This window comes from Acinonyx jubatus, chromosome C1 (assembly GCF_027475565.1).
Source record: "Acinonyx jubatus isolate Ajub_Pintada_27869175 chromosome C1, VMU_Ajub_asm_v1.0, whole genome shotgun sequence".
Taxonomy (NCBI): Eukaryota; Metazoa; Chordata; class Mammalia; order Carnivora; family Felidae; genus Acinonyx; species Acinonyx jubatus.
In genome coordinates, this window is record NC_069381.1 from 160,222,563 (window position 1) to 160,244,150 (window position 21,588).

At 42.8% G+C, this 21,588-nt stretch overlaps 1 protein-coding gene and 1 long non-coding RNA gene across 6 annotated transcripts in view; one reads left to right on the plus strand and one right to left on the minus strand.

The window, feature by feature from the left end:
• Positions 1-21,588, plus strand: part of LOC128314068 (uncharacterized) — a 132,372-nt gene that overhangs the window by 68,595 nt on the left and 42,189 nt on the right. The gene's annotated exons all lie outside the window — the stretch shown is intronic.
• WIPF1 (WAS/WASL interacting protein family member 1) overlaps positions 1-21,588 on the minus strand; it is a 123,329-nt gene that overhangs the window by 16,371 nt on the left and 85,370 nt on the right. For all 3 annotated transcript variants that reach the window (XM_027055458.2, XM_027055459.2, XM_015086410.3), the window contains 3 exons: positions 11,642-11,730; positions 7,540-7,669; positions 1,670-1,819 (listed from right to left, as the gene is read on the minus strand). In XM_027055458.2, coding sequence (XP_026911259.1) covers positions 1,670-1,819; positions 7,540-7,669; positions 11,642-11,692 — 331 coding nt within the window. In that variant the 5' untranslated portion in view covers positions 11,693-11,730. The remainder of the gene's footprint in view (positions 1-1,669; positions 1,820-7,539; positions 7,670-11,641; positions 11,731-21,588) is intronic.

Genomic DNA, 21,588 nt, shown 5'->3' on the forward strand with positions numbered 1-21,588 from the left:
GACCAGCAGGTGCAAAGGCCCTGGGGCGGGAATGAGCTTCAAGGTGAAAAACTGAGGCCTATGTGCCTGCGGCACAGTGAACATGGAGAACCTAGCATATGGACCCTGAGTGGCCAGCAGGGGTCAGGTCATAAGGAACTTTGAAAGCCAGAGGAGTTCAGGTTTTATCCAAGGCACAGTAAGAAACATTTGGATGGATTTATACGGTGGAGTAACATGAACTCTAGACAGAATTTTTAATTTCAACTTTGGTACTAGAAAAAAGGTGTATTTCCCTTGACTGTGTGCTATAGTTCTGTGTCACCAGCTTGTGATAAATTCTGTTGGAATTCCAAGTTCAGATTAAAGCTGCAGTTATTAGCCATGTATACATCACACAGCTAGTATTCCTTATGTGGATGGTATACTATGATGATGTATACATCTGGTATACCATTTTGGGCACGAACTTAAATTCCATCTTCATTTTATTATTAAATTTTATTTATTATTTTTGAGAGAGAGAGAGAAAGCACTTGAGCAGGGAAGGGGCAGAGAGGATGGGGGCAGGCAGAGGATCCAAAGTGGGCTCTGTGCTGACAACAGATAGCCCAGTGTGGGGCTTGAACTCATGAACAGTGAGACCATGACCAGGGCCGAAGTCAGACACTTAACCGACTGAGCCACCCAGGCACCCCTTCATTTTCTTATTTTATTTGTAGTTATCTTTTGCCTTAATTTCTTCACCTATTGTTAAAGTACTGAATGTCTGCATTTGTCAGCTGCCTCCTTTTTGAAGTGGATTTTAAATAAGTAAATTTAAAGGTAAATGCAGGTCTGGCAAGATAGAATCTCTCATGTTATCAAGCCTCTTTTTCGACTTTGACCATTCAACTGCTAACTAGTCAGATAACCCTGAGGATTCAGTGGCTTTATCTTCATATGATTGTGAGAATATCATACTTTCCCAGCAGACATTAAACGATCACAGAATTAGAAAGAAAAGTCTTCCAGCATAATAAACATTAATACAGAAAGTTTTATGGTAAAATGTATCAAGCCTCATGCACTTTGCAGGGTTTTTTATTTGGTCATGACCAGATTTTTCAATTTTTCTCTCTGCCGTCAGGTTCAAAGACAGTCCTATAGGACTCATTTCCCTGTGTCCCTGCAGAGAATATTTAGAATCACTGGCCCTCAAATGCCAGATGTCTGTCATGCAAAACACCTTTTCAGATTTAGTGCAATATGTAATTATATTGCATAGAACATGCTCCATAGTGTGTTTGAAAAGTGGCCCACAAGTATTTACTATACTAGACAGCTGGGTCAGGCTACCTCACAAAGAAAGGTGAATTTGCCAGGTCACCAGGCAGACTTTCCAGGGACGGCAAGTTCCATTTGCTCCTTCTTTTTCTTCCCACTCTAGCTCACCCTTTAGAAAAGTACAAAAAAGTACAAGTTACCCCAAGGACACTGGGCAAATACTTGACAGCTCAATGGAGCTGTCTGATTTTGATTTAAAAAAAAAAAAAAGATGCTACATAGAGTCTTTTTTATAAAACAGTGTTAACATTTCAAGCCACCTAAAATGTTTGAAAGGGCACAGTGCCTGAGAAGGGCTGCCAAGCCTTCCAACCACCAAACTCTGCCTCATCTTGTTACTAAGTGAGAAAGAAACTGTCCTTACCACTCTCCCTGTTGGCTGTGGATCTCAGCTTCGGCATCCCAGCCTGGAACAGTCCTCCCAAACCAGGCGGTCCACCCCCTCCGAAACTGCCACCGCCACCTCCGCCACCACCAAAGCCACCACTGCCACCAGCACCAGCGCCTTTGGGCTCTGCGGAAGGAAGAAAACACAGTCTCTTCACCATGTACGAAAACATCACTGGAGTCCTTCACAGCCTGAGTCCAAGTAAACAATAAACAATGAGGACCAAACTGGGAGCCAGCTCAAACTGGGCCTGTGGGGGCCTATTGGGATTTCATTAAAATGCAGGATTTTAAGGACTCACCCTACCCCTGGTCAGAAAAGGGTGGGGTTTCTGTTCACTCCAGGGCAGTCACAGGGTCCCCGGCCAGAGAATCAGTAATAGCTGATGACTTACCCCCACACCCCACCTTGGCGAGCTGCTATAGAGTTAACATCTGTATCTTAAGATTTGGTAAATAAAAGAATCTTCAAAGAAAGTCCAAAGGGGGAGGGGGGAGATACAATGAGAGGTGAGAAGAAAGGAAACTGTAAAAATAGAGAGAAGAAAATAAAATATCTCATAATTTTACTCCCTGGAAATGGAGGTTATTTTGTATTTTTTCTTGTTAGTACTTATTTCTAAGTACTTGTTAAGAAATTAAAAAGTTAAGTATATTTCTTGTTAGCTACTTACTAGTGCGCTTGTTAGGACGTATTCTTTCCTGTTAGTACTCTTCTATTCTATGGATTTTTTTCTTAAAATTAGGACCAGATTCACTAAAAAGCTTTTAGCCCACTCTTTTCACTTAACACTTTTTTGTTAGCATTTCCCGTGTCATTAAGTTATCTTTGAAAACATGAGTTTAAGGGACTGCATTGCGTTTTAGAACATGAATATATTGTAGTTTATTTGACCATCTACTTATTTGATGGCTTTATGGGTTGATTTCAAATTTTTAATATCATAAAGCCCAACAGGAGGCTTAAACATTAAAAAAAAAACAATCCCTGCAATTTAAGATGGTACAAAGATTTTGTTTTATTTTACATTTGTGTCCCTAAAACTGTGGAAGATTCTGAAATGGGCAAACAAACAACAGCAACAACAACAAAGAAAAAGAAAAAGATTACTAAGTATCCTGTCTAGGCTTTTGGGTTATTTTCCAGGTCTTTGAGCTAGTTTACAACTCTTTAAATTGTAGAAAACTGATAATAATTGTCCATAGAAACGTAAATTAGTTGTATTCAGTGGCATGAAATTGATTACTGATGGATTTTGCACCTATTTGTAAACTTCCCCTCTGATCTGCCTAATGAGTGTGGTACTTTGAATTCTCCTTTGAACTGGTAACATTATACTGCTTCCCTCATTAATTAATGAGTTAAATGAAATATCTGACTTATGTTCTTTAAAAAATTTTTTTAATGTCTATTTATTATTTTTTTTTTTGAGAGAGAGAATGTGAGTAGGGGAGGGGCGCTGAGAGAGAGGGAGACACAGAGTCTGAGGCAGGTTCCAGGCTCCAAGCTGTCAGCAAAGAGCCTGATGCCGGGCTCGAACTCACAGACCCTGAGATCATGACCTGAGCCTAAGTCAGCCACTTAACTGACTGAGCCACCCAGGTGCCCCTGACGTATGTTCTTTTCATATCTGTATGAGAGCCATGATTATACTCTCTTTAAAAAAGGATCTCATGACAAAATACTTATGTATGTATGTCTGTATTTATGAGGTTAAACATTGTTGAAAGTTCTATCCCTGGAAAACTTTCTAGAGTAGTATATGAAATCTACAAATTAGTAGGGGAGAATTGATACTTGTATGATGTTTAGACCATCTGGAAATATGGTAGATTCTCCCATGGATTCTGGTTTACTCAGTGAAGATACATAATTTTCATGATATGGGTCACATATCTTCTTGTTAGGGTTCCTTTGATACATTTTTGTTTGTTGAAATTGTTTCCCCTTTTGTAATTGGTTATCACTGGCATCAGAAAATTTCATTTGACATCTAAGAAACCATTTTGCTATTTTCTAAATTAAAATTTATAAAACATCTATCGGATTTTTTAGTAGTTTAGACATGTGGTCTGCAAATAATAAAGGTTTTGCCTCCTCTTTTCTAATAGCGGTGTATCTTATCTTAGTTCTAGTTTATCTAAGTAATAACTCTGATGACGGGACTTCTATGCAATATAAATTATTAATACTGTTAAACTAAAGACAACCACAGTCTGATTTTAATGAGCACACCTTTAATGTTTCAACTAACTATTGGTTTGAAATAGGTTTTTTTTCCCTTCTAAGTATTCACAGTCAGCAAGGATTCTCTATTTTAGGTTTTTAAGACTTTCTTGGGGGTGCCTGGGTGGCTCAGGTCATGATCTCACAATTCATCGGTTCAAGCCCCGTGTCGGGCTCCACGCTGACAGCACAGAGCCTGCTTGGGATTCTCTTTCTGCCCTGTCCCTACCCCTCAAATAAATAAACTTAAAAACAAAAACAAAAAACGACTTTCTTATGGCATGGAATTTTATCAAATGCCTATTCATGATCTGATATGGATTTGATATGATGGCTTAGTAGACTTTCTAATGTTAAAAATTAGATAAACCCTGGTCTCGGTGAATTATTCTTTTAATATACTATTGAATTAGATGTTTTTGGTTTTAATTAGTATCTTCCCATCTATGATCGTAAGTCTATAATAGGGTTTCTTAACCTTGAAACCCCTGACACTTTAGGTCAGATAATTTTTTTTAAATGTTTGTTTATTTTGGGAGAGCAGAGAAGGGGCAGAGAGAGAGGGAGAGAGAATCCCAAGCAGGCTCTCTGATGTCAGTGCAGAGCCTGATGTAGGGCTTGACTTAAGACAAAATCAAGAGTTGGACACTTAACCAACTGAGCCACCCAGGAACCCCTCAGATAATTCTTTGTGGTGGGTGGCTGTGTTGTTCTCTATAGAATGTTTACAGCATCCATAGCCTCTACCCACTAGATGTCAGTAGGTACCCCTCATTCACCAAGTTGTGACAACTAAAAATGCCTCCAAACATTGCACATGTCCCCTGGGACACTGATACATAGCTTTCTTTTTGTGTTTGTGTTGCCTTGGTCAAGTCTGAGGTTAGGATCATGCTAGTCTCATTAAGTCTATCAGATAGCTCTCCATCTCTTTCTATGTTTGGGAATAATTTGTATAGCACTTGAATGAGCTGTTTCTTAAAATCTGGAAGAATTTACTCATAAAACTGTCTGGCTCTAAACCTTTTGAGAGAGAAAGTAGCCTGATAAAGTTTTCAACTTTTCTCTTGCTCAATGAAGCTTCATGAGTGAATTTTGGTAAATTTTAATTTCTTTAAGATTTTAACATGTTTTAGCATATAAATTCATCATAGCATCCTTAATTTTAGAAAACCTGCTTGAATCTCTTACTAATCTACATTCTGAGTCCTAAACTTTATTCATTTGTGTTTTCCTTTTTTCTCGATTAGATTGATCATAAGTCTGTGTAGTTCTGTATATTTTCTAGATGTAGAGCTTTCTGGGCTACCTATGGGAGCTCTGCTGATAAAAGAAATAGTCTGATAGTGAACTGACTACTTCACCTAACAAACAAAATTACAATAATAATTTCTAGAAGTGTATGCAAAATTGCTTCCATATAAAAGTACACATTTTAATTAATTTTAATTATTACCAATAATAACATCATTTAAATATTATTCATTAATTAATAATACATTTTAGAATATTGTATTTACATAGGATGCCTTTACATGGCACTCAAAGAGACTGATGATCACTATCAGACATCATACATCAGTCTTCTTAACCAGAAACATTTGTGCACCTTCCAGATAGAGAAGCTGAAGTAGTTGAGAATAACTAATTGGCTCCAGGTTACTTCATTAGTAATCACACTGCAGAATAAGGCTGAATTAAGTTATAGGATGTATGGGGCACTTGGGTGGCTCAGTCAGTTAAGTGTCCAGCTCTTGATTTCAGCTCAGATCATGATTTCATGGTTCGTGAGATTGAGCCCCGCATCGGACTCTGTACTGACAGCGTGGAGACTGCTTGGGATTCTCTCTCCCTCTCTCTCTGCCCCTCCCCTGCTTCATGCGTGCATGCTCTCTCTCTCTCTCAAAATAAAAATAAGTAAACTTAAAAAAAAAAGAGTTATATACAACCATGGTCCACATTTTGACATAGGACCCAGGGAAATTTGTGTTGGAAACAAATAAAAAACTATAGATGGATTTTTCCACTTGCAAGGAGCCTGTGGAACAATATAGGAGACCATTAAGTGCATGGACAACAAGGGCATGCGTTGGGTTGCATCATGTGTCCACCTAGCAAAGTGCATTCATAAACATCATTGAGCAGCTGGAAAGGAGAAGAACTAATATTTATTTCCATTTAATGGGAGGAGAAGAGGACCTTGAAGAACACAATTAGTTTCCAATAGTGGATTCAGGAATAGGCACTAAACTGTGCAGTCTTCTTCAACATCAGTGGGGAATTCACATCTACCTCTCTCGAGCCCCAGGCCCCTTCCCAGAGTGGAGAGAACAACTGAACTCTGTCCCAGAGGTTGGCAGTTTGTGGAGCTCCTCTGGCCCCACAAATAGGCACCATGACTCACACAGCTTTGGACCAAGGCTTCCCAGAGATGAGTGGTGCCGGGCTCCCCTCAAGGAGAATCTCATGGTACCAATCAAGAGGACTAAGGGGTTATAAAATACCATATCAGTTTTGTGGGCATTTTGACTAAGAGGTAACTGTGTCAAGTCAAGGGTAAAATACCCCATAGTGGCTTTTGGAGATTGGTGTTCTCTCCTCTGTGACACAGAGCCTGGTAACAGAGCAACATGTAAAAGCCTTGTCTTGGCCTTCCTCTTTTCCATTTTCTCCACACCCATGTTCTCGCCTTCTTTCTTCTCTACCCATTAGGCGCTTTTCCTAGAACTTCCTCCTAAACACTTCTAATCCTCTACTTGGCTAAAATCCTGTATCACTTTCCAATGTCTACAAGGCTCCCTCTGGTGATTTTGGAAAGTCAGTCTATTTCCTATGGAGTCCAAATGGGATGTGTGTGTAGGATGTATTTTGGGGACATCTAGCTGGCAGTGGAGAGGTCTAGGAACATGAGGAGACAATCTCGAGGCCTGGTTATTAACTACCAGTGGATTCTAGTCATGGGTACATTTTCATTCTGTTGTAAATGTTAACAGGAGCCCTGTTTGTTTATACATACCCTGCTTTGTTCTAGAAAGTATCTCAGACTTATGATGGATAGATAAGCAAAGTTGTGATCTCATTTCCTCTCTCTCTCCCAGCTCCTGAAAATCGCGTCTTACACTTGAATGACACATTCCAGACCACAAAACACTTTTGCATGGTCTTGTTTGATGCTCACGGCACGCCCGCGAGAGCAGCAGAACACATATTATCTCCACTTTACAACTGAAGACAGTAAGGCTCGGAGATGGTAAGGGAAGGATGTGCCAGAACTCAAACCTACGTCCTCCGATTCTAGGGCTCTTTCCCTATTGCACGCTGCCTTTTGATCTGCGGTGCAAACAGTAACGGGTTAACTTCCAGAAAGTGTTGTGAATAATTCAGAGAATCTCTGCTGTGTGTGCCTTGGACAAAGAGTTATTATACTGGCTTCCTGCAGCATTAGAGGGAACCCAAGCCGGAGCTGTGGCTACACTGAGTGATACAAGTCCCTTATTTTGCTAGCTTTGCAGCTGTTGTTAACCAAAAAAAAAAAAAAAATCTTTCTGGAAGGGTAGGGTTGGGTTGATGGTTAGGCCAAAAATCATGTATCTCCATGGAAAACAGCTTTTTTCACTTACTGTCCAATATCGGTGCACTTCTGTCATTGGTGACAGTCTTCTTCAGTTTCTTCCCTTTGCTGATGTCAGACAGAAGGGCATTTCTCCCAGCCTGTTCGGACTTATTCAAGGTAGGCTTTTCTGTATTGGCCTAAAAGGAGAGCACGCACACTTGTATTCATCTCTTGAATTAAAAATCATGTACCACAACACTCGGTGGGGACAGCTAGAGTATTGGAAGCTTGTTGTTGAGGTTCTTGGCAATAGGCTGTAAATTCTCCACAAGTTTTAGATCCGATGTCATTCTTTTTAAGACCCAGACATTTGGGAACAGATGCAGCAATAAATTACACTCATTTTTAATGCAGGAAGAGTCAGTCCCTGATAAAAGTCTCTAAAAATTCAGACCACAGTCTGGCCGTAACCAACGGAGCCAGGGATGGATGCGAAGAGACGAGAAGGGAATTTTAAGTCTAAGAGGATTCTGCTGGATACTACGAGGCTTCACCCTCCAGAACGTGCCCTGAAGATCAGCTTCTCCTTCACATCTTTTAGAGCTAACCTGATGCAAGGGGCAAATGGTCTCTAGCACAGAGGGTCAGCTTTTTGTTCTTTAAATCCACCAAAGTTTTAGAAAATAATTCCCTCTCTCTATATTGCCGAAGACTTTTTTTTTCTTTTTAATTTAAGCCAGACCTGAGGTGTATTTTACATGTAGTAAAATCACTCTTTTAGTGTAGAGTTCCACCAGTTTGACAACCATACACAGTCATGTAACCATCACCACAATGAAGATATAGAACATGCCCATAATCCCAAAAAGTTCCCAGAAGTCCCTTGCCAGAGGTGTTTCTAATGTCCAATCCCTTTGAAAGCTTGGCTCACAGAGATTACAGGGTGGACAAAGGTGGTGGTTTAAAATGTTTAGGTATTTTCTCCCTTTTCCAGAATTCCTAGGAAAGATTCTCGCTGTGAAATTGAGATCTCACTTTCTCAGGGTTATTTGATGGAGTGGGGACACGAGAAGCCCAACACACAGGACTCGGAAGTAGGCATGTGCCTGTGTCTGCCACATGTAGAAACTGGCTTGGTCTGGCCTGGCCCCAGGGACACTTGGCTTCCCCAAACCCAAAGGTCCTTCCAGCAGACCTGAGAGACCTTCTAGGTTGGCCCCGGCCCTTCTTGAAGGATCTGACTCCAGAGGAGCCAGCGAGGGGCACAAGAGGTAAAGCTGGGGCATTTTAGCTGGAGCCCTCACCCAGCGATTTAGTATCAGAGTCGGAGGCAGAGGGAAAGTTAAGGAAAACCCGGAAGCAGGCTACATGGAATCTCTGTGTTAAGCTGGAAGGGTCTTGAAATAATTAGAGTATTATTTGCTCATAATAACAGCAGTTATCATTTATATAGTTTTTCCCCCGGGCCAGGCACTGCTTTTAGAACTTTTATGTGTATTAATTCATTTGGTCCTCATCAACCCTGTGAGTCATTATTTCCATTTTACGGACAAGGAAATAGAGGCACAGGGAGGTGGAATCATTTGCCCCAGTCACCCAGCTAGTCAGAGGGGGAGGAGGTAGGATTCAAACCCTGGCTGTCTGACCCCACAGCCTTCCCTGTAACTTGGCAGAAGGGTAAATGTGGGATCAACAAATGCCCCTTTGCCCAAATTGGGGAGATGCTGTTAAAAGGCACAAAATCAAACTACAAGATGAATACATCCTGGAGATCTACTGTACAGCACAGTGATTACAGTTAACAATACTGTATTATAAGCTTCAAAGTTGCTAAGAGACTAGGTCTTAAATGTTTTCACCTGAAAAAAAGGAATGATAATTATGTGATGTGAAAGAGAGGCCAGCTAAAGCTAAGGTTGCAATTACACCGCAATACATAACTGTAGCAAATCAACCCCTTGTATGACTTAAACGTACACAACATTCCTCGCCAGTTATATATCTCAGTTAAAAAAATAACAAAGTGCCCCTTCCCCACCTGCCTTCAACACACCCCTGAAGCAAGCCTGTTAACAGCAGCTTCTCAGCGCTCCTTTCCAGATGTGCTTTTTATGTGTACAGTTCACTTTTGCTAATGGAGTCCCCTTCCATTCCTCTGAAACCTTTTTTCAACTCAACAACACATCTTGGAAAGAACTTTTATTTATTTATTTATTAAAAACATTTTTTTAAATGTTTATTTGTTTTAGATAGAGAACATGAGCAGGCGAGGGACAGAGAGACAGAGGGAGACACAGAATCTGAAGCAGGCTCCAGGCTTTGAGCTGTCAGCACAGAGCCTGATGTGGAGCTCGAACCCACAAACTGCATGATCATGACCTGAGCTGAAGTCGGACGCTTATTAACCAACTGAGCCATCCAGGTTCCCCTTAGAAAGAACTTTTAAAATTCCCTGTCTTCATTTTAAGGATGAAAAAAAAAAACAACAAAAAACAATCTGAGGCCCAGAGAGGTTAAGCACTGGCTCTCTTACCACCTTGGGGTCAGCAATTTTCACCAGCCTCCTGTTATGCCTCCGAATTTATCTTGGTGCCCAACCTCCTTGGGTGCTACTTCTGCAGTCAAGAACCCTTAACTGAACTGTCCCACTAGACAGTGCCCTAGGATGGCCACTAACCCCCCTTTCCCTTTGCTCATCTCTATATCCGATTTCTTTAGGATCTTGCTTTCAGTCACAGAATAATGGATGGAAATGAGTTAATAGGATACATTTCAGTCACTCTGGTACAACTTGTATAACTTGTGTATCTTCTCAGCTACCTGCATTATTTATTTAGTATTTTTCATTAAGTCAGTCCACTATACTATTATACTATTTTTCAGGTGAATATTTTCTTTTAAATTAACTCACTATTAAACCCTCAGTTTGATGTGCTAGTTATAATTTTTAGAACATGCATTAAAATCATTACATGAGCATTAAAATAAAAAAAAATAATCCACGTACTTACCCAGCTAGTGGTAAAAAACCACTCTTTTGGGGAAATACAGATAAACAAGCCTGCTATGTTAGCCAGATCAGAACTTTTCAAACTTCTCTGAGTGAGGGACCAGTTAAAAAAAAAATTTTTTTTTCCAATGCATCTTGGACTGAAACTTTTGTAACAATTAATTTGTAGAAACATGAATTAGTTAAAATAAGAGACACACAACAGACACAATACTATTGTCAAATTGCTGTGTATCTTCATGCTTACTCTCAATTTCTGTAACTATCTCCTTGGGGCCCCTAACCAGCAGTCAGAGGACCACACTGAGTAGCAACAAGCCAACTAATTGTTCTTCCAACTAGGTTCCAGCTTCAGATGGACTCTGTAAATGTGTCCTGTGGAAGCCTGGGCAAGAGACTTTTCCTCCCTGAGCCTCAGTTTCCTCAAATGAGAAATGAAGGACCCATCGCTGTGAGGCTCCTTAGTGGGGAGGAAGCCTCACAAGCTGAGGGAGTTAATGGGGCGATGGGGTGTGTCTGTGAACCTTTCTGTATCACCACGTGGAGGGCTACCGGTTTCCTGTAAGAGGGTGCACTAATTTCTGAGGACAGGTCTATCAAGAGATGAGGAGGAGCCCAGTGAAGATATTCCATTGGAAAGTGGACATTTAAATGCAAGGACAGTTTTAAAGCAGGATATGAGTATGGGGGAAGTGGGGATAGGGGGTGGTGGATGATATCTGCTAAAAATACAGGTGGGAATAAAGGGGAAAAGGCAGAGAAAAAGAAAAGAGTGAGTCTGCAGGAAGCTTTAACGGATGCATTTCATACAGAGACCTGGGTTTCTGGACTGTCCTATCCAGAAGTTAAAGGCTAGAAGTCGAGTCCATTTGAATGGAAACAGTGCACACCCGGCAGAACCCCTGTGAACACGTCTCGGGCTGGTGTGTGGGAAGGAAACCCAGTGAATGCACATCCCACACGTGTACTTGGCATTGCCTGGGACCTTTAACAACCAACCTTTTGGGATCTCAGGGTCTGGCTCACCCTGCACTGGGAAAACCTGCCGCACAGCACTTACCCAGAATGCGAATACACTGAAAACAAATACATGCATGGCAGGCTTGCCTTCATCTGGCCTGCTCTGCGCACCAGTGATGGATGGTGAGGAGCTACTCACCAGAGCAAACGTCGGTGGGGGCGGGGGCGCCGGAGGGGGAGGGACGGGCATCTCGGACAGTTACACTTTCAACAGCCTTGCTGATGAATCTGTAAAAACAAAACAAACAGGAACAAAATATGGTCACGTATTAGACTTTTTATTTACTTTTATTATTATTTTTTTATTTTAGAGAGACAGCAAGCAGGAGAGAGGGGCAGAAGGAGAGAGAATTAAAACAAAAATTTTTTTTTATGTTTATTCATTTTTGAGAAAGAGACAGATTGTGAGTGGGGGAGGGGCAGAGAGAGAGGGAGACACAGAATCCGAAGCAGGCTCCAGGCTCTGGGCTGTCAGCACAGAGCCCACCCGAGGCAGGGCTTGAATTCACGGACCGTGAGATCATGACCAGAGCCAAAGTCAGACACTTCATCAACAGAGCCACCCAAGCACCCCAAGAATTTTTTTAGATGTTTTATTTAGTTTTGAGAGAGACAGCACGGGGGGGGGGGTGTTGGCAGAGAGAAGGGGACAGAGGATTCGAAGAGGGTTCTTTGCTGACAGCACTGAGCCCAATGCAGGGCTCGAACTCACAAACCGTGAGATCATGACCTGAGCTATAGTCATCTGTTCAACCGACTGAGCCACCCAGGTGCCCGAGAGAGAGAGAGAGAGAGAGAAAGAGCGAGAGAGAGAGAGAGAGAGAGAGAGAGAGAATTTTAAGTAAGCTGCATACTCAATGCAGAGCTTGACAGGGGACTTGATCCCAGGACACTGGGATCATGACCTGAGCTGAAATCAAGAGTCAGAAGCTCAACCGACTGAGCCACCCAGGCCCCTAGACTTTTTAGTAACACTCTGTCCTAATCTTCCTTCCCTCCTTCCCACCACCAAAGTGACAGCTATTCACATAGGCCAAGTTTTATAAGGGATGGGAATTACCTTTACAACATTGCTAAGATGTTACCCTTCTGGAAGGATCCTAGCAGAGGAGGTTTCTGAGCCAAGATGGACAAAGACAATGGAAGCAAAACTGGCCCCTCACACTTCTTGATTCTTCCACCTGCCAGAACAGGTCGGGGGAATGACACCTGGAGGGATCTGGGCCTGGGGCCTGAGTGAGCTGGAAGGTGGTCTTAAAACTGCTAGAAATGAATCCTAGCAAATCTGATGTTCAAGCGTCTCCTCATCCCCACTCATTTCCATGACGACATCCTATCTTGCTCTCCTGCTCCTGCTCACTGCGTGTCTTCTTGCAGATGCCTGGCATTCACCGGGGTCTGGGCACACACTGTGGAAATGCAAAGACCAATCTTTTTCTGGTTTTGCCTGCAAAGGTCTTACAGTCTTCCAAGAAAGAGGACAGGGATAAAGTAAAGCAGGCAGGGAAGATGGGCAAGGGGGCTGGATTCCTATCTTTGTGCTATCTGGCATTTCCTTACAGGATCTAAGTTTTTAAAAAGAGGGAGAAAAAAGAGACCAGGTCCCAAACTCTGACTCCCAGGCTGTTTACTAGAAATACACCTCACTAGAAAAGCTTTGTGCACAGTGTGACAGCTCTGGGAACAAGAGGAAAGCCAGAGTCTGTGATGGTGTGGGAGAGTGCGGGGAAAACCTGGCCAGTGGCAGTGGGAAGGGGGAAGCCCGGCAAGCATCAGGAGCTGAAGAAACCACGGGGCAAGGAAGTTTCCCAGGAGCTCCCTAGCCCGAAACCCACCCCCCCTCGGAGTCCCATTCCGGAGTCTCATCCAAAGCCCCAGATCCCAAGCACGGGGCCGGCCTCACCCACTTTCTCGCCCCTAAGTAATCCCGTCTTCTCCCACCCTGTCCTTGCTACTCAAGTGCGGTCCTAGTCAGCAGCAAGGGCATCATCACCCTGCGCTGTTGGAAATGTCAAATCTCAGTCCCTCTCCCCACCACTGAATTTGTTTCGGCATTTTAGCAAGATGCCGAGGTGATCCATGTGCACTAAAATAGGAGATGCCTGTTGCAGAATCTGAGCCTTAAACCAGTGGGCAGCCTGGGACACTCACCACCTGAACTACATGGAACATGTGTCCTGAATTTCAAACACCAGAATTCTCTTTCTTTTGTTCTCGATGTCTCTCCCTTTTTTAAAATGTTTATTTACTTATTTTGAGAGAGAGCACAAGCATGGGAGGAGCAAAGAGAGAGGAGAGAATCCTAGGCAGGCTCCACACTGTCAGCACAGAGCCCGACGTGGGGCTCGAACTCACAAGCTGTGAGATGGTGCCCTGAGCCGAGATCAAGAGTAAGGTGTTTAGCTGACAAGGCCACCCAGGTGCTCTTGTTCTCAATGTTGGTTAAGTGAAGAAAACGATTTACGTAGAATTAAAAAAATTAATTCCGTTCAGGCACTAAAGGTTAGTGTGTAAAACTTACACCTGAAACAAATACTTTCTCTTCAAGTATCGCTAGATGGCTTGCTTTCTGTGAGCACAAAGGGAATGTAAGAGCTAAAAGGACATGGCTGGACGTATCAGAGGCGCTGGATGGCGGGAATGAAGACAGTTTGGAACAGTTCCGTTCCAAGTGGACCGCTGAGAAATGAATTTTTAGAGCCTCCACAGCAGCAACAATAGCTGTCAGTTACTGACCATCAAGTGGATCGAAGGCACTTAGAACATCGCTAACTTGTAACAGTGACATTGCAAACTAGCGTGATTCCGCACACCTTCCAGAGGACACTGAGACTCAGGGAGTCTAAGGAACTCACCAAAAGACAGAAATTCATTCACATCCAATCCTTTCAATCCCTGCTGTTTTTAGATAAGCATTTTTAGGCAGGTAAAGGGCTGACACCTGTAGACTAGGTCAGAATTTGTTTTTCAATAAAAGACGGTCTCAGATTCTTTTAAAATGTGTTCCTTAAATTGGCCTTTTCTGGATGACACCAGCCAGTCACCTGTGGGGCCAAGTGGGCGGCGTAACCAGTGCTGGGCGCCTGTGCTATGATGCCTGTATTGGGGCAGGAGTCACCTTCCGAGGCCTCAGTGTCACACGTGTCTTAGCTCCAGGAGGAAGGATGGGGATCGGAAATTGGATTTAGGAGCAACTTACTGTGAAAGACACTGCAGCCAAAGCAATGGTGTTAACAGAGCCGGAGAAAGCAGCTTACCAAGGAAGGGGGTGGCCAGGTCCACCCACAGGGCCCCAAAGATGCTATCCAGGGAACAGATCATCTGTGTGCTTGGTGGATGAAATGCCCCTCAGGCCTCAAAATCATTGTATCAGACTCCCCCTTCGCCAGCTAACCTGTCATCCCGTTATCCTAACACTGAGCAAGGAATGGCTAGATTCTGGTCAATTACCAGGAACCCTTTTGGGTTTGGTTCTCGTGAGTTGGTCCCTGTTGCAAAGATCACAATGAACTTCTATCCAATACCTCTCAGGGGCCAGGCTGTGGTACAGGGACCCTTTCAGGGGACTGCCACCCCATCAGGCTTCTTTCATCTAGTTGTTTTACAACTTTCTGTTGTTGCTATTATGCTTCTGTCTGTGCACTAACTGACTTATAGATAAACCTGTGGACCACAGAGGCTCAGCCTCCCTGCCCCCCTGTGCTCCCCACCCCAGCCACCCCAGATAAATCTCAGAAAAGGGCTACATTTAGATTCAGATAGGCTGAGCGGTATCCTCAACATCCCAAAACCTCAAACGAAGAACCATTATGAGGTTTTCTCAGGCTACCTGGCTACTATCGAAATTGGATTCCAAACTTTTCTCCTGTGGCCCAACCCCTATATGTTTTACTAAAAAACAACAAACCATGGGGGTGCCTGGATGGCTCAGTTGGTTAAGCATCAGACTCTTGATTTCGGCTCAGGTCATGATCTCACAGTTCATGGGATCAGGCCCCGCATCGGTCTCTGCACTGACGGCACGGAGCCTGCTTGGGATTCTGGGATTCTCTCTCTCCCTCTCTCTCTGCCCCTCCCCTCCTCAAAATAAATGAACAACAACACCATACAGCATATACATAAATAAACGACATACAAATAAAAACAACAACAACAAACCTGACCCTATTATTTGGGAAGATCAGGATAACACAGACTTGGGGACTTTAAAGAAAAGCTTAATAAAGCTCCCTGCCCTCGGATATCAGGGAGGTTCTTTTTTCCCCCTTTTTGTGAGAGAGAAGAGAATGCCCTTAGAACACTCACCAAAAAATATGGAAACCATCATAGATCCATAGGGCATTATTATAGCCAACAACTGGACCCTCAGGCATGAGGATACCTCCCTTTTCTCAGAGTCATTCCTGCCACACTGCCTTTTTGGTTGAGGCCACTGAAGAAACAATCATGGGACCCCCTCTAACGATCTTTGTCCCATGCACCAGAGGCCCTCCTGAATTCTCACCACACAACACCTTTCAGCCAGTCGCTTCATCTCCCGTGAAATTCCCCACTAACCGCTCATCATGTACCTCTTTCTCGCTGCAATATCCTTAGCCATGCCACTCTTCTCTCCCTCTTCAGTGATGGAGCCTCTCACAACTGCGTGAGGCTGACACAGCACCTTTTGACTCCCCGTGATAATTTACAGAAAACTTCTCACACCAACGCAGATCTTTCATGGTTTACTGATGGGTCTTATTCAAGGGATGAAAATGGTAAATATGCCGGGCACACTATTACAACCCTTTGTAAAAGAGTTTCTTTACCTTTACCCCAACAGGCTGAATTATAGGCTCTTTATTCAGTCTTGAACCTTAGCCAAAGGCAAACTCAACAAACATCTACACGGACAGTCAGTATGCCTTTGGGGTGGCCCATGACTGGGATGTTATGGAAACAGCAAGGTTTCCTTACCTCTAATGGGAACAAAACTAACACTTTTATTAGATGCCATACTTTTGCCAGCTGCCGTAGCTAGTATTAAGATAACTGGGCATTCCAGACTTGACTCCCTGGAGGCTGAAGAAAACCGATGTTTCCGTCAAAAATGCCGGTCTTCAGGGAACAAATAAGCAAACCTCTCATGGTCCAAAAGGATGTTCCTCCAAAGGAAAATCCCCAAAATTGACAAGAGATGCCCAACAATTGGCCCCGGAGAGGAAAACACGATATTGGAAATCTGATAATTGTTGGTTCAGTAAAAAGAGAGAACTCTGGCTTGAACCAAATAACAATGCAGTCCTGCCAAAGATTCTCAAATTCCCATCACTAACCACTGTACGTGCATGAAATCATCAGTCTGCTGATAAGATGATAGGCTTTATGAAACAATACTGGTGGGGAAATATTAATAAGGCTGCAAAAAGTGCCTACCTTGATTGCCCTCCCTGTGTAAAATACAAGCTTGGGAAATACATCCATGCTGCTCCTAGGCATTTTAAACTGCCCGATGGACCGTTAGAGGCTTGGCAAGTGGGTTTTATTCAGTTCCTCCCATCTCATGGATAAAAATGTGTTTTAGTCTTGATCTGTGTGTCTTCTCACTGGACTGGAAGCTTTCCCTGGTAGACAGGTTATGGCCTCTTTTGTGGCTAAAATCCTATTAGAAAAGATTATCCCTACCTGGGGAGCCCCTCTCAAGCTTCACAGTGACCCAGGAACTCACTTCACTCATCGAGTGCTTCAACAGGTCTGTGCTGCGTGCCCAGTTCTGTAGTTCTTCCGTGGTGCCAAACACCGTCAATCCTCAGGGCTAGTCCAACGCACTAACAGCATTAGTAAGACTCGATCGGCAAAATTTGTAGAGACCTTTCAAATAACCTGGCCAAAAGCATTGCTGTTGGTCCTTCTAGATCTCAGATCCAACCTTTTGAGGCTCATAAGCTCTCATCCTCTGAGAATGTCACAGGGTGCCTGATGCATCTGGCTCCCATGTCTTTTGACAGCTGATAAAAGGAGATATACTCCAATACTGTAAAGGCTTACTTGCTTCTATTGAAAAGGACCATGTTTTAATAGAACAATGTTTTTTTTCACTGCATGCTCCCAGGAGGTGAAGACCTTAAACATCACACCTTACAACCTGGAGATTTCATCTATTAGAAAAGACGCCTCCAAAACTGTCTTCAACCTCACTCGAAGAGCCCCTACTAAGTACTTTTAACCAACCCTGTGTCACCAAACTTCAAGGAATAGACCCCTAGATTCTCATGTCACATCTAAAGGCACCAAACCCTGACTGGAGCTGCACACCAATTGGTCAGAAACTAAGATTTTGAGGCATGGAAGCCGATGACAGCTTTCTCAAGATGGCTGGAGCAGGCCTGTAGGTCCTTTTCTCATTGTTGCTTCTTACTCTATCTTCTCCCTTTCTTCCTTGGACAGATAATGCTCTTATCTCCATTTCCCAATCCATTACAAAAGGGGGAAACTCCTCCGGTTGTTGGATTTGTCACCAGAACCTTCTGTCTGTCAGGACAACGTGACTCCTTAGCTTATCCTGTAAGTAATTTTGCTGGAATCCCAAATGCCACTGCATGCCTAAACTGTTCCTCAGGTCCCTTTCATAAGGTTAGATTATTATATCCATACACCATTGCTCCCTGCCTCAATCTAACCCAATCTTTGGTTGGAGAAATGAGCTCTCTCGTGTATATATGTACAGTAAAACCTTCAATTGTGAGTAACTTATTCTGTGAGTGTTCTGCAAGACAAGCAAACATTTCTAAGAAATTTTAACTTGACAAACGAGTGATGTCTTGCAATATAAGTAGTACGTGATGCCGAATGTCACATGATCACAACTGAGCCAATGGTTCTTTTCTCTCTCTCTCTCTCTCTCTCTCTCTCTCTCTCTCTTTCTCTCATTGTGGGATTGTGGGTGGCGGTCTCCCATGCTCAGACACTTGGTCTCAGGCCACGGTGTTTGGCAGAAATCAGTGATTTTTCAGAACGCTGGAAGGTGCCCACAAATGGCACTAGTGTACTTTTTGTCACTTCACAGCACCTATGGACAGTCCGTTGCTTTTCCATACAAGATAAGCTTAGGAATGCTTTGCTTCATTCTAGGTCAGGCTGCCTGTAGACACACACCCTTTCCTCTGCTGTCTTATTGCCAGTTACATTAAATACAGTATGTGACAAGAGTTTGTTAATACTATACTGTAGTTAACATCTGAGGGAGCATCTGCAATGGCCCCCATGCAGAAAAAGATTCCATTGAGCCAACAGATAGCAGTGATTCTGTTAGTGAAAGTGAAAATCGTCCTACACAATAACCCTCCTCTGGACTCCCTCACACCAGCCAGGAAAGTTTTCAAAGTTAAGTGCAGGTTAATTTGTTTATTTTTATTTATATTTTATATTTTCTGTATTATTTTGTATTATATTACAGTACTGTAATCATTTTTATATGAATATTTTTGGATTGTGAAATGAATCATCTGAGTTTCCATAAATTCTTATGGGGAAATTCGCTTTGATATACAAGTGCTTTGGATTACAAGCATGTTTCCAGAACTAATTATGCTTCCAAACCAAGGTTTTACTATATATATATATACACACACACACACACACACACATATCTACACACACACACACACACACACATATGAGAAAGACACTGCGGACAGCCAGTGTAAGTCAGACCATTTGTAAGCTGGCTGTCATACCCATATGTTTAGGAAGACTTTTAATACATGATAACATGGTATTTGAGTCTTGGTTGCTAATGCCTGCACACTGACGAATGAGTTCATAAATGCTAATCCTTATGAGGGAGCCCTATGTGCAGTCCTGGCTGTATTCACCACTCTCTTTTCTCCTCATAACAAAAGAGCAGCTTCCCAATGGTCCACCTCCCTAAACCTTCATGGCTCATTAAATGAGAACTTCTAGGGGCACCTGGGTGGCTCAGTTGGTTAAGCATCCGACTCTTGGTTTTGGCTTAGGTCAAGATCTCACGGTTTGTGAGTTCAAGCCCTGCATGGGGCTTGATGCTGACAGTGTGGAGCCTGCTGGGGATTCTCTCTCCCCCTCTTTCTCTGTCCCCTCCCCTGTTCACTCTCTTCTGTCTCTCTCTCAAAATAAATAAATAAACTTCAAAAATTTTTTTTAAAAATGAGAACTTCTGAGGGGCATGTATGACTTGGATTTGTCTCCATAGAGACCAGTCTTCACCCTTTGGTCGAGTAAGTGCTAATGAATGCTTGATGAGACATCTCTCCCTAACGTCAGGAGAGCTGCCAGGTTCCATAGTCAAAGCAGGGGCAGCCCAACAATGATCACATAAATTGCTGGCTAAGGTAGTTTTGGATAATCACATAGCTTTCGATTACCTACCTGCTGAGCAAGGAGGCATTTGTGTGATGGCAAACACCACGTACCGCACATGGATGAACTCCTCTGGGCAAGTAGAAACCCAGTTGCACAAAATTAGGAAACAAGCACATTGGCTACCATGAGCTTTGTCTAATTCTCCACGTTCCTTTGATTTGTTCAGTTGGCTACCTTCAGGCCCAGGGTCAGCGTGCAGAATCATACAATTTGGAATTGTCACGTTTTTGTGTTTTGTATAATTATTTTTAAGTTCCGTACCTGATGCCTGTCAAAACTTTGTAGTAACGATATGCAAGAAGGTGATGCTAACCCAGTGTTGCAAGATGGTCTCCGATGTGTACAACCTTGACAAGAGACAGGAAATGCCTGTGAGTTCTCCCTCTTAATCTTCCTTGTTACTCAAATGTGGATTTAAATGGTGTCCAACTGCTATGCACTTCCCTTCTGATATGGGACACAACACCCAGGAAAGCTCCTTCCTGGCAGTGAGGGATATGGACGAGGCAACTCTTGATCAGCGATACTTTTAAGGAAAGATCTTGATCAAAAGGGGGGAAATGTGGAATCAAATAATGGAAACCTCATTTAAAATGGAGTCAGGGGCACCTGGGTGGCTCAGTCAGTTAAGTGTCTGACTCCATCTCAGCTCAGGTCTTAATCTCAGGGTCGTGAGTTCAAGTCCTATGTTGGGCTCCGCCCTGGGTGTGGAGCCTACTTTAAAAAAACTAATAAATAAATAAATAAACCAACAAAATAAAAAAAATAAAAGGGAATCAGGAGGCCAGAAAAGGGAGCTCTCAGACCCTACTGACATGTCCTCAATTGCAGACCCCAACAGGAAGAAGCATTTTTCAATAGGAAGAAGCCTCCTTTACTACCCCAGCAGGCAGAAGGAAGATTTTCTTGCCCAGCCAATGAAAAACTGCCACCACCTGAACTGTGACTTTCCTCCAGCGGGCTTTCGATCAAAGCAGCCCCTTGCAACTTCCTCCTTTTTCTCTGTAAAGTAACCTTCCTCTCCTTTGATCTCACGGTTTGCCTATGATTTTGCCATAGCTTGCATGTGCCCAACTGCAATTTTTCCCAAATAAACCCAACCGGCTGTTTTAGTTTCAAGAGTGACAACACAAAGATGAAAATAAAACATGACAGTTGTATTTAACCACTGAAAGAAGCGTTCGATAAAAACTAAATTTTAGGTGGGGAGCTTGGGTGGCTCAGTCGGTTGAGTGTCCAACTCTTGGTTTCGGCTCAGGTCATGATCTCATACTTCCTGAGTCCGAGCCCTGTGTCGGGCTCTGCGCTGACAGTGCAGAGCCTCCTTGGGAATTTCTCTCCCTCTCTCTGCCCCTCCCCGGCTCACATGCTCTGTATTTCTCTCTCTCAAAATAAATAAATAAAATTAAAAAATAATAATCATTAAATTATAGGTGAAAAAGCGTTGGGGTTAATAATAAGGCAGATAATTTACAGATATTCTAAACATTTTCATGTAGGTCCGTCCAGCTTATGAACACACACATATGCCCCCTCCCCCCTCTGTCTCTATATACACACATGCACATTTGTTTGACCAATAAATATTAAGTTATAATATATATAACTCAACAGTGTTTTAATAAGAAAAGGCTCTTAAATTCATATTGAGTTATTACAACCATAAAAAGTTATTGTAGAAGCATTCATTATAAAGGCAATGAATCC